This window comes from Corvus brachyrhynchos, unplaced genomic scaffold (assembly GCF_000691975.1).
Source record: "Corvus brachyrhynchos isolate BGI_N302 unplaced genomic scaffold, ASM69197v1 scaffold61, whole genome shotgun sequence".
In the NCBI taxonomy this organism is placed as follows: domain Eukaryota; kingdom Metazoa; phylum Chordata; class Aves; order Passeriformes; family Corvidae; genus Corvus; species Corvus brachyrhynchos.
In genome coordinates, this window is record NW_008236478.1 from 4,104,759 (window position 1) to 4,118,461 (window position 13,703).

Consider the following 13,703-nt stretch of genomic DNA (forward strand, 5'->3'; position numbering starts at 1 on the left):
GGTACGGCCACCCGCAAGCTGTCCCCGGTACAACTGCGGTGTGGCCTGACTCCCGCGACCCTGGTGCATACTGGGCAAGCTGCCCGTGGGACCGGCCGCGGTGTCATTTTCGCTTCGGCGTACCCTAGCGCACCCTCATGTGACTCAGGTATCTGTGTCTCGGAGGCCTCGGTGCGTGTGCTCCCAGGTACACCTTGTACCTCACGCAAAGTTATTCGTGCATCGGCAGGAACGTTCAAGTTTTTGTCTACATTGTCACGTGTCACTCAACAGCTTAGAGGGACTAGTGTGACCTTGAATGTGTTTGACCTCATGCTTTTTTAGTATCTTGGCTTTCCCTGCACAGCAATGATAATCTTGTGACTGTGATTTATTCTCTGACCGCTGAGACATCCAAGTGTAAAAACACATTTTTCTGAATGAAATATATCAAATACCAAGTGGAGATAAAATAAAACTGGGTGAACTATGCTGTGGTGTCGTGTATACTTGAAAAGAAACACTAATTAAATTTTGCTTTGCACATGAAGGTCATTTCTTTATACAAACTGCCAGTAACTACATGGATGGCTGTCCTTAAAGTAAAACAGGTCTCGTAAGGGCTCCTTCTTACACCTAGAATTAGTACAGGACATGGCCCCTCCACTGCAGAACATGTACAAAGAATGAAGAGCTATTATAAGTGCCTCCAGAAAGGGATACTGCATTAAGAAATGGCCTCATGAGAGGTAATGTGGTATTCTCTCCACTTCTTGCCTGGGACCAGAAAATTATGTTTAGGTAGCTGGGAGCAAGCAACAGAAAAACATGCACACCATGTTGGGAAAATGAAGAAAGAGTGATTGAGAATAAAGTAAAAATTTCTTCCTAAAAGCCTGCAAGTAATATTCTGAAGATGATTTAAACAGAGTTTTCTTCATATCCTAATGCATAAGCATTTGTTTTAATTGCCAGCCCAAAAGTGATTGCCCTGAAGAGGGTAAGAAGGAAGACAGGCTACACACATGTACTGCTACATGGAGCTTTCGTTCTTCCAAAACTCTGAAATTCTTTGAGAAGTCCCTGACTTACCTGATTATGTTAAAACTACACAGCAGAAGGCTGCTGCCTGGACTGGCACAGACCTTCATGCCTTTTGATGGCAGATCTAGGCAGCTGGCTGGGTACATTTTATGAACTTGTCAAGTCCAACCAAGGATATGAGGAATCCTTGCTGCTGCTGTCCCCAGCTGGTAACAGTTGTCCCTTCTCATCCCTGACACAGAAACTGACTGCACATACAGCCAGCCCGATATGGAACAGGAATTCAAGCCTGGTTTTCTCTGCATTTGCTGGGAGCAGACACACGAGCAGTTACTGTATCCCAGCTGAAAGGTGGCAACTTATTACCTCACTCCAACAAAAGCAAGAGCACCTTTAATTACACACTTAAATTTCCTTATGGTAGCCGAACAGTCCTTCCACTGACTCACTGGAATACTGTGCTCAAGTATTGTGTCCAATTTTAGGCTTCTAAAAAACTTTTGGAATAACAAACAGAATTAAATGAAAACATCAAGTTTTAGCCTATGAAATGAAAGATTTGGAGGGGTATTCATTCTGGAGCAGGTAGCAGCAACGGAAATACATCACGGTTGCTGAGAAATAAGAAAATTCGTAAGTGGGAACTGCAGGAAGGGAAATTTACTTTACACTGGAGGCAGACATTTCCTAGCATGAAGTTAGACAAGGATAAGACTGACCCAGAAGACTTGACTGTTCATTGCTGGCAAGTTTTTAGGAGAAGCTAAATATCTGAGAGGAACAGTTTAGGTAGAACTGATCCAGATCTGAAGCAAGGAGAAAGCATCTTTCTGAAGTTCCTTCCAATCTTTTATTTCTAATTAAATATTTCCCTAACATTTTGCTGTTAATTTTGCACAATTATGCCACAGATAGAAGTGGACTGGAACATACAAAATCTGTCAATGAAGTCATAGCGTGTATTACAAGTTAAGTTTCTGACACCTTAGTGCAACTAAAGTAAATTTTTCCTCTTCCTTTTACCCTAACTTTCTAAACAAAACCTGGTTGCCAGTTCAGTTTTCAGTCTAACTTGTAAGACAATCTAAATAGAATCCAGGTGCAATATTGACAAACAAAATCGAGGATGATTTCAGTTCTTTCAAAATTAACATTTACTAAGTATTTTTGTCTTTCTTCTTCAACTGAAGCAGGTGGAAGCTCCTAGTTTATTTTAAAATATTTTCTATATATCTCACTGTAAACCAGCAATCTGGTGGGAAAAGGACTACACATTGTATGCTGAACAATCCAGGACAAATGGACTTAGATCACTGAACAAGTCTGCTATACTGACTCACTAGACATTACACATTTGCACAGCAAAAACTTCATGGACTATTCCATACCTTCCTATGCTTCAGACACTCAGCTTTCTATCATCTCTTTTTATTTGCTTAAAAACACAGAGGGCAAGTCTGTAATTCTCTGTCAGTTTCAGCAAACTACTGACTCCCTTGCAGTTAGGATACTTTGCCATGGATCAAAAGTGCTGTGCTCCACGTGTTACAGTTTCAAAACCAATGGAACTGGGGGGAAAAAAAAAACCCAAACCACCACCCTTTCAGGTATATTATCATCAGGCAACCTGGCTTGAAATTTTTTAGGAACCTCTGAGGATTAGCTCTTCCTCCTTCTTTCCATAGGCCTCCTATATCCGTGGTCTAAGGCTAAGCTAAAATAAGTATAAAACAGGTGCCGTCCATATGTAAATCTGTTATCCAAAAAAACCAACAAAAATCTTACAGAGCACCGGTGGTGCTACTCTAATTCAAAGCCAACCAGCTGTAAAGGTTTGGTCATATTTTGGAGAGAAGTGGTGATGAGACACATGTACGTATCTTCTCAAACTACCCAGACTTTTATGCAATGCAAAGAATGTAAGGAAAGAGACTTCTGGTATAGCTGCCTGAGGATTTATATACAAGTGGTTGCTGGCACTCTGCCATTCCTGTTTATATTTCTATTCAAATTATTTCCATGTTTATCCTGTTTCTATACTGCAGGCCAGTCATACTGGTTCTTACTCAGTTTTTCCTCTTTGAAATAAAGCAAACGCAGTAAAGCAGAATAACTTAACTATTGAGAACGTTCCTCACGAAAAAACAGATACTGTTGACTTGTTTTAGGTATATTCACATATTGCACATATCGAATAGAAAGTGGCAAGCTAAAAGTCTGGTATTTCTTCTCAATATCTCTTCAGAACTGGAAAAAAACCCATACTGTTTTGGTATACGCAGGAGCTTTGGCAGATACATGTTTTTTTCAAGTTCTTTTTCTCATAAATTGCAGGGCTGGAAGACCAACAGTCAAACATAACTATATAATGACAAGTGATAGATGTGTAAATCAAATGGGACAAAACAGCTATAAAAATGTGCAAAATTCTTATCTGGAAAGTGCAACATCAGAATATTTAAAAATGGACCCAAAGACCTCTAGAATTATTGGTGTGACTCAGGAAAGCTAAAAAGTCTTACTATCACAACAGCTAGCTCATATGAGAATTCTGCTTCCCACAAATACTAATGCATCTGAGAGAGGAAACTGATTGCAGATGACAGAGGAAATGAATGGCATAAATTTAGTCATATGCCTAAATCCTTGTCAGATTGAGGCCAATAAAGATTATATTGAGACCATCAGCTCCTTCGTTTTCACCCACCAACTAGTGCAGGCTTCTTTCAATTATGCCTTCTGTAGCACTTAAACAAAACCTGTTGGTGTTATGAAGAAAAGCCCTGCACAGAGTGGAAGCTCATCTCCCTCTCACTTTTATCAAGGGAGAGAAACATGGAAAAGGGCACTCTGTCTAAGCAGGAACTTTGCTTTGGCAGCCTGAATAGCCCTTAGGAGGAATGTTTTTTCTCTTTGTTGATGACAAATAGGGCATAAATAGATCTCCTGGCCCAAGTGCCAAGGTCAGTGGCCAGGCAAGGCAGCATGAATGCTACCTGGAATGTGTCTGGACAAGGACACAGAAAGGTTTGGGGTCAAAGGGACCTTAAATTCCATCTAGTTCCAACCCCCCTGCCACATACAGGGATGCCACATGCCAGATCAGGTTGCTCAGGGCCCCATCCAATCTGGCCTTGAACACTCCCAGGAATGGGGCATCCACAACTTCTCTGGACAACTTTTTCCAGCGCCCCACTATTCCTCTGAGCAGAGAATTTCTTCCTAACAACTTCTAATCTAAATCTCTTCTCTCTCAGTTTAAAACCGTTCTCCCTTGTCCAACCACTGCCTGCCTGTGTAACAGACTTGACTTACACATCTAGCAACAAAAAAGACTAGGGAATAATAGTCAGAAAAGTACATGGGTGTAGTCTGGTCTTACCACCTTGCCCATCCCTGTGGCCAGACTTTGCAGCGGTCCAGGTGGTTTCTACAGTTCTCCTCTGGCAGCTCTGAGATGAGATTAGGGATTGTGGTTGCTGTCTTTCATCCCAACTGAAAAAAAGCATGCAGCAGTCATAAAGCAGTGATAACCTTTTCTCTCTGAAGCCTTCCCTGCTAATACATCTGTTTCTATATCCAACTAGACAATTATAACTTACTTTACACTTACTCTCTCCAACTTTAACTGATCCCTGGCAGAGCTGTTGGTGCTCTTCTTTGATAGGAAATGAAAGATTTAAGTGCCTTAGTTCAGCCATTTCAAATAAAACTCCCCAAATTTGTAGCATTTAGGGTCCTTGATTATTTCTTACGAGTACCAGACAGTGAAGATAAAGTAGGTGTTGGAGGCAAATAATCTTTTTTTTCCCCATGCCATATTTTCTATTCTGCAGAGAACTTTTTAAAAAAGAAAACAAACAGGTAATGGATTCAAAGTATTAGGTATGTAAAAAATCTAAAAAACTCATTTCAAATACACTCTCCTTTGCCCCCATAAACTCTATCTTGTACCCAAGTATTTGGCTCAGTGTACTGCTGCTTATCTTTAACTATCAAACTTAAATATACAAAATGTAATTGGAAAACATGCAAGTTCACAATCCACTGATTGAGAAATACTGTTCATCATCATAAAAAAAAAAAATTACAACAAGTGGCAGAGTACTTGGTAGAGAAAACAATGGCCTTTTCTCCTGACTGCTCCCCCATAGACAATTATCCTCATGTATGTATACATACTGGTTTTGCTCAGCCGAATGTCTTCACTTTCTTTTCAACTCAGCATTTTTATGTGGTCCTCCACAATGCAATCAGGAAGTGACAGTTTCAAAACAAGCACTTCGAAAGAAAGAATGGCTGAGAAGTACAAAAGACTACCTCTTCCTTATTCTGCACTGCCACATCTAAACAGGAGGAGAAACTGGTTCTCCTATCAATAGTCAGCTGCACAGAGATTTTTTACTTGCATTACTCTGTACTCCAGAGCTTAAATGCTGACATGAAATTTCCATGGATATTAATGATAATGAATCAGGTAACAACAGGGAACCTGATTTCCTATGCCTGTGTATGGAAGAGATAAAAAAGGCAAATCTTTAAACTATTCTAGCTGCACACACATACCTCCAATGCAGACAAAACTGGCTTACTCCTCTAACTCAGGAGGGAACAGAGAGTGTCCATCAGAGCCTAGAAAGGACACAGAGGTTTAATTATCCTCTTTAAACTAGCCCAGAGATGGGGATTAGTGTAAAATGGAAACACACCACACCTTTAGTATTTCCCCAGTAGCAAGGAAGCTTATGTCTGAATGAATGTTTAAGCACAGGGTTTAAATTCAAATGCCACAACTCATCTGCAGTTAAAAATTTAGTAAAATATATGCTTTCAGACAGATAAACCAAAGATTTGTTTAGGCTAAAAAAACATTTAGTACATCCTTGTGAGATTAAGTTGAAACCACAGACAATAATACACAAATGCTAATTGCTTTAAATATACCTTTTTAATCCACATTTGCAAAGAATGAGTCTTGTGTAGGAAGGAGCTATGCTACAAATGAGAAATTTGTCCCTAAATGCTCCAACTACCTGGTAACAAAGAAGGGAACCTTATGCTAGCATTGGGTGGGTTTGCCATAGTTATATCTTCTGAATATTTCTGGAACTAGTGACTCTCCCTTAAAGTAAATACGTTCTGTGCTGTGCATTTTATTTTGTTCAAGACGCAAATTTAGAGCTTTCAGGTTTTCAAAAGGTCAATACAAACTATGTATACACTAAAAAAGAATACCAGAATGATAGTCATAGACTTCTGTTTTCTTCATTAGATACATTGTGAAAAAACCCCTACAACAGCAAGCAACTTTCAGGGTCTCTCTTGCATAGGAGGTGACTTGTATTTCACTGCAGGGATCTTAGTGTCACCAAAATATTTGTTTTCTTGTAATAAAACGTATCTAATACAAACACACACTTGGTCTAATGGGAATTTAAGACTCAAAGATACCATATGGGTGATCAAAACAAGTTCTTTGAATCAATTATTAACATGAAAGGGTCTAAGGAACAAATGTCAAGTACCATGGAGCACGAAAGATTTAGTGTCTTGTAACATACGGTGTAACTCCCTGGGACATTACTTTGACACTCACGTATGAAGTTCTGATTATACACATTTATTGTGCTTTCCAACCCAAAATGGTAAATCAGACTCCTTGATCTCATGAACACTGTTAACCAAATTTACTATATTTATCCCTAATTTTGACATGGACATCAGATAAAGAAGCTACAGCTTCTTTTGGTGCCAGTGATCTCACACATCGAATGAGAAAACAAAAGCATTGTGTATCTCCTGTAAAATAGGAGACAAAGATACTTTTTTTCAGTTTACGAAACCTTTGTATATCCACTGAAAACAGAACAGATACAGCAAAGACATCTATCCCTCATACCTTTTTCCTGACTGCTCTAAAAGTAGTAAGCACCAATTGGTTTGCTATCTCTTCATTTATAAAATTTAATGATTATACCAGAGGAGACATGTATCTTCTCTTCATTTCATTTCCTCTTAGAAGGAAAGGGGAAACTAAACGAAAAACCAAAACCAACCAAACAAAAACCAAACCAACAAAAACCCAACACACACACACACACACATACACATGCACATAAAAAAAAAAGGAAAATAAAAAGATTGGGAATGAGAAGAACAGGCAAACAAGCACACAAATCAGAAAGGAAGGTACACATACCCTATCAGATAAAGGTATAAGAAAAATACTGATGCAGTGGTTATGAGACATCAGTGGTCATGGACTGCAGATAACATAATGCCCACAAATATGACATTAGCCTTCATTCACAGGCACAACTGCAATCTGATACAAGCTGAAATTGACACGTGTGACCTAAAATCCTAAAAAAAAAAAAAGTTGTCTGATTTATCACCTCCTTATCATTGACAGTTTTCAGACCCCAGATCCTCCCAGAACATATACAGACATACACAGACAAAGTAAGATTTAGAGCTGATTCATTCCCACATTTTGAAGCAAAGAGCACCAGTGATGGACTCATCGTGACTATTTTCATAGGAAAAGCAAAGACAAACAATTAATGAAAACATTAAGAATAAAACCTTATCTTTCGTGCAGAGAGAAATCAGGTTGGAACCCTAATTTCAGTGAACTAGAAAGTCTGTGATTAAAACAAAAATCCCAAAAGTCGCCATCCCTAATCACCAACCATGTTTTGATTACAAGCAGATTGACTTCAGTCACAGCACAGACTGACATAAGGCAAAAAGGAAGAAGACAAAACATAGTTCTGAATTCAAATAATAATTTTCACCTACGTAGTGCTCTGTGCACAGAGATCTTTAAACGCTTTACAAACTGCGAATAACTGTTCTTCTCACCTTCCATTTAAAGAAAGAAAAGCAACAATGCTAAAATAAAAGGTAGCAAGAGAGCTGAGAAATGACTTGTAGGCAGGTCTCACTTCCAAAATGAAATCTATATTCGGATCAGTTTGACCCAAAACAGAAATCTAAATGCCCATGCCCCTAAACTGAAAAATTTAGTAGCAGAATTCCAGTCATTCTCAGATTTTTAACTCATTTGCCGGGGCAGGGTAAGTGCTGAAATGGAAATCTAAAAGACTTCTATTTGAAAAACATCAGAATATCTCAATTTTCTTAAAAAAAAAAACCAAACTTAAGAAACAGCTTCAGTTCCCCAGAAGCTGCATTCTCAGGAAAACTGGCTATTACTCTAGCAGTGCTTTAGGCAGGCTGATTAGCAGTCAAACTTACATTTCATCAGGCAGAGAACCTGCTGTCTTCCATTTGGTATGGCAGTGCCCTGGAAAGACTCCTCCTTCATGCTGCTTATTGGAAACAGGATCCATTTAAGTTTAAATACCAAGCAAACAAAACCCCTTGCTTGCAGTTTCAAGCAAATTAATTCATCAATATTAGCTTCCTTTGTTGAAGTTCCTTGAGCATATTAGAAACATGCATTTTCGCCTCACTGACATTTTCTTGTTCTGCTTGTAAAATTCAATGAAAAGCTGCCTATTTATCTTTGCATGTGCATCCACACAAGTTATGTCATCTGGCCATTACCAGTGTGATCAAAGTTCCAGGCACACAGGTAACTGACCTCAAAGCACGGTGTTTGAAGTCCTTGCTTGACATGATTTGTGTTATTCTCTACGTCAATAGTTATTTCATCTGTTGCCTGCTATACTTACAACTGAACAAAACAAAGAGAATAGAAACTACTATTCAATGCAGCTTTCTTAAGACAATCTCCTGTCTCACTACAGGAATCATTTCAGCTATACTAGCAAATAGCCTGCTTTCTGAGAATAAGGCTGTATAGGTATCTGCAATAATTATGATTAATTTCTAATGCTACTATAAACTTAAACTCTCAATTTAAAAATCCTAGTTGAGAAACATAAACATTTCACTAAAATATGCCTGACTTTCCTACTCATTGCTTCAGCTGAAAACCATTCAGAACTATTAAAACAAAATTGTTTCCTATTTTCATTGTATGATGAACTCCCACCATGGAGGTAACATGACTTTTTTAGAGTGTATGTATACCCAAGTGAAATTGGGTTCCCAGAAAACAGTGACACAGAACTTCAATATGAGTTAATAATAGAGAGGAAGAACAGAAACAAAGGGAACCGAGGGGCGTGAAAGGGGAAGATGAGCAACAGACTTGCCTATTAAGAGGCCAGAAATCCCAAGTTTATAGTCTGGGTTCTCTTCCCATTGTAGGCAGATATCGGCATTAGTTGTGGTTTCATCAGATCAGACCTGCATTGTGATAGTACCTTACAGACTGCAGCCAAGGAGCAGCAGGGAGGGCATGGAAAGAAAAACAAACGAGACAGAGAGAGCGTTATGGCCAACAGCCTGGTACTATACTCATCCCAAGCAAACATGGCATGATCTTCCTATCATCCCCATATCAACATTCTCAGTAATATTCATCAAACAATTTATTAAGAATCTGAAGTGAAAAGCTTAATCAGAGAAATGCTCCTGTGGTGAGGCTTCAATAAATCACTGCTCCTGGATGGAAAGAAATACATACCAGATTAGATTTTCCTCGTCCAAGTACACTCATGAGATTCTTGATGGCCATGGCTGCTTTAGACACCCAGAAGCTAGTTACACCATCCTACCTCAGAATGACAAAAACACATCAGATTAAAGAAATGTGCATGTGCAATATGCCCTCAAGCAGCACCGTGGCATAATTTGCAGGATATAGCTACCTTTGTTATACCCAAAATCAAGCCTCATGTTTAGTTGAACAACAATAGCCATAAAACTATGGCATTTATTTCTGAGTCACTTGTCTTGGGTAATTAGTTTGCCAAGAGCATGAGTCACCAAGTTAGAGAAATTAAGAGAATGACTCATTTTTAACTTTATACTAATATTATCCTTAAAAAAAAGGACTCCTCTCTTCCCCCCAAATTGTTAAATTTTGGTTCTTTTCAAAATGCCAAAATGTGCTTTATATAGAATATTCGGATTAAATGTTGAAATAATTATCTTCTTTTTTTATAATGCCATTCACCCAGAAGGATCTCTCAGTAATTTCTGAATGTACGTGTGTTCTTCAGTGCATCCACATGTACAATGAAGTGAGGCAGTATGACAGTACTTGGCAACACTATACAAAAGCACCTGACTGCAACTGCAGCCAGATGCTGTACTTTGTTTAAACAAGACAGGAAAATTCAGTTGCACAAAACTGAATTAGCAACAATGGAATTTCACCATTTACACCTCAGTTTTTGCAAAACAGGGTTTATTCTGACTGCTGAGGGTCAGATCAGCCAGTACTTAGTAGCACTCAACCTTTCCGTTTCTTCAGATTTCAGCTGTGAGCAAAGTTTCAGTAAGGAAGCCTGTTTCAAAACTCTGCTCATCCTTGGCTGCAGCATGTTGTGACAACATCAGGCAGGGCAGCATCAAATTGAGAACAAGACATATAACTACCTTTGGAAATACTCTATAACTCTGCAAGCCTGTATAAGGCCAGAGGCTGCAATCCCAGCAGCCACCTGCATATTTGAGTCCTTGCTGAAGAATTGCCAAACACACAACTTTACAAACAATTTAGCCAATCCAAGACTGCCTAACGCAAGAGAAGCAGCCCTGCCCTCCTGTCCTACCAGCATTTCTGCCTTCTCTTCTGCTGCCCCAGCATCTGTTTGGCCACACAGATCTACTTGCCGATTTGCCTAAAAATAATGGCATAAGAATGCATAAGAAAAAAGTTAGCTGCTCATTAATCCACCCTTTGAGAAGCAACTGAGACTTCATGAGTTTTCATAGTATTTCATCTGCTGGTCCACTTTGAGTGAAGAACACTGTTTCTCTTCAAGGACTGCAAGGAGCACTGCAGTCCAATTGCATGGCACAAACGCAGGCTCTTCTATTCAGGAGTATGATTTCATTCTATGCAGGGCAGATGTCTAGCATGTATTAAGCTCTCTGCCTTCGGTTTGTTTTTCCAACAGGATGGGCAATGCCCAGCTGGTAATACAGTAAAATGTAAATCCTGGCCATTTGTTATTATCAAAGAACCATTACTTTCCAGTCTTTTAAAGGTATGTTGCTGGTTAAGAAACTTGTTTTCTCAATGTTCATTCCTCACCCTTTTATCATGCGGTAGGACAACCATGTTACCCAAAACTAGACATTAGTTTTGGTACCTAAACTAAGAGGCTAGTGAAGAAAGAAAGGTTCCTCCAGAGGGTAATTTGGGTTACAATTACATAGCTTAGCTGTACCATGTAGCATAAGTGCACTTCCAGAACAAGAATTTAACATAGGCCCAAATCCACTCTGAGCGTTTCTCACCACAGGCTGTACAGAAACCCCAAGTTAAAACACCTGAAGGTCATTGGTGCGACTATCCCACACCAATCACACCTTCACGTGAGTTAGAGCAGAAGCCCTGAGTGCCCAAAGCCAGGATGACATCCCAAGGAAAGGTACATAGTGTCAGAGAATGGCGCTAGTTCCTGAGGTCAAGACAGATGGTTGACATTTGGCAAGAATGAAAGCAACTCTGCCTTGGGTGTCAGAGCCAGCAAGATGAGTGATACTACACTCTAACATAGCCTGCTCCTTGGATTTAGCCCATGCTATTTGAGCAGTAAACTTCCTGCTCTTGATCCATGTCTTTCTGAGGCACCTTATATTTCTGAGACACAGAATCGTCCAGTCCTCTGGCTTCTGCAGAGAACTTACATATGTGTGTACACACACCCACCCCTTTACTGGAATTCTTTCAGCTTCTTCACCTAACAGCTATATATATATATGATATGTACTTGTATCTTGGCCAGTTTCCCTATTTCAGAATTGCCTTAGTCTAGATATGTATTGACTTCATGTTCCAATTTACTTATCCTTTTAAGTTTTTATTAAGATGACAGAGCAACAATTGAGAATGTAACTTTTAATAGAATGTCTTCGGTAAAATTTTCTGGGACTGTTCTGAAAGTTCTGGGACCATTAGACAGCTATTTAGAGACTGTATTTTACACAACACTACAAAAAAGCCCAAGCAATATTCTTCAAAAAGCAATACTAAGGATTAAAGCTTGAATTTCTTACACCATGAATAATTTCCCCAAGCAACTTGGAACTGAAATAAGATTTCTGAAACCTCAATTGAAATAAAACTCAAACATATGTTTCACTTCTGGGAAAGCCAACCCTGAGATTTTACCTTCAAATTATGGTTACCCTTGTTGGTATTTATACAGCTCAGCAGATGATTGAAACAGAATCAGTAGCACATGGGGAGAAATAAAGTTTTACTAATAAGATTTGGAATGCATCTCCAGCCCTTAACCTGGAGCTAGCGCACTGTCTGCAAACAAAATAGTTAACATTGTATACAAAGAAGTGGCAACAGACTTAGTTAGGCTCAGACCTGGAAGCTAAAAAGACATTATGCAAATCTTTGCAGAACTTAGGCACAGCTTTAGAAATAAAAAAAAAAAAAAAAAAAAAAAAAAAAAAAAAAAAAAAAAAAAAAAAGCAGGAAGAATTTCAAGGAACCAAACAAAATTTGGATCCACAGTTCAAATATCCTTCATGAAATATAAGCAACACACATAAAAAAAATCTCATGAAGTAGCCAGTGTTTCTGGACTGTATCTTCTGTATCAGCAATACAACTGCATTTTTATGACAAAAGGATACAAGAACTTGAAATCCACAGGAAAAGTAAGATGCAAGATCCAGACTACAGGAAAACAGTGCCAAAGCTCATCCTGACTTACTGCAAGTACAGTATGCAATTTATTATTCCACCTGTAGAGCCAGTTCTAAGAGTATGTCCTGAGCTATCAGTATAATGCTTACTAGGAGGAAAGAATATTAAACTATTCAATACCAGCCATCAGCCTTCCTGCTCATGGATTCTCTGTCAAGATTTTCAATTATGTGATTACCAGTAACTCAAAAATGCCTCGTTTACAGGACTCAGCATGATCACAGCTCAAAGGGTTGTGACCTACAGCTGGTCTGGCTGGGCTGGAGTTCATTTACTGGGGCACAACACAACCACCCCACAAACTATATTTAGCAACCATCTCTATGGAAAAGACTTCTACGGAAGAGCTACCTGTGCACACTTGTTCCTAAAACTTGGACAGCATACAATTTAAGAGTAGCCATCTTTTCTTATAAAAATACACAGAATTTCACAGAATAAAACCATTGACTGTATATTTTATTAATTACATTCTTATTTATTTTCTATTATGTATTATTATATTAGCAATAGTTTTACTATTGAATACTCATATCTTAAACACCTAAAAACGAACTACACTATTCACCATATGACTATTAGTCCGATAAAACAGCTGATACATTTATAGGACAAATACCTGTGTCACAATGTGAAAACAGTTCTTACCATTTGTAGAACGTTCTGATTTCAAAATACATGACCTGACCTTAAAAATAGACATTATTTATATTAAAGCATTACAGAGAATAATTGAAACTTTTTGGTTTAATTACAAGATTTAGACGTTGGTTACAGCTGAAATGATGTCTTTAGCTCATCAGAGAATTATGCAATAATTCAAAGAGGGACAGAAGGAATTCCAGAGGGTTGGGGGAGAAACAGGAAGACACAGCAATAGCTTTTTTTTGTCTCAACTTCACTCTTT

At 38.7% G+C, this 13,703-nt stretch overlaps 1 protein-coding gene across 16 annotated transcripts in view; it reads right to left on the bottom strand.

Moving 5' to 3' along the window:
* The window catches only part of PANK1 (pantothenate kinase 1), a 43,593-nt gene that overhangs the window by 26,661 nt on the left and 3,229 nt on the right, over positions 1–13,703 (bottom strand). For 6 of the 16 annotated variants that reach the window (XM_017726020.1, XM_017726027.1, XM_017726019.1 and 3 more), the window contains exon 4: positions 4,406–4,518. In XM_017726020.1, coding sequence (XP_017581509.1) covers positions 4,406–4,518 — 113 coding nt within the window. Of the gene's footprint in view, positions 1–4,405; positions 4,519–5,589; positions 5,656–7,222; positions 7,387–8,283; positions 8,358–9,583; positions 9,671–13,703 lie in introns of those variants that run through there. The other 10 variants (XM_017726032.1, XM_017726028.1, XM_017726023.1 and 7 more) reach the window with 8 other exon arrangements.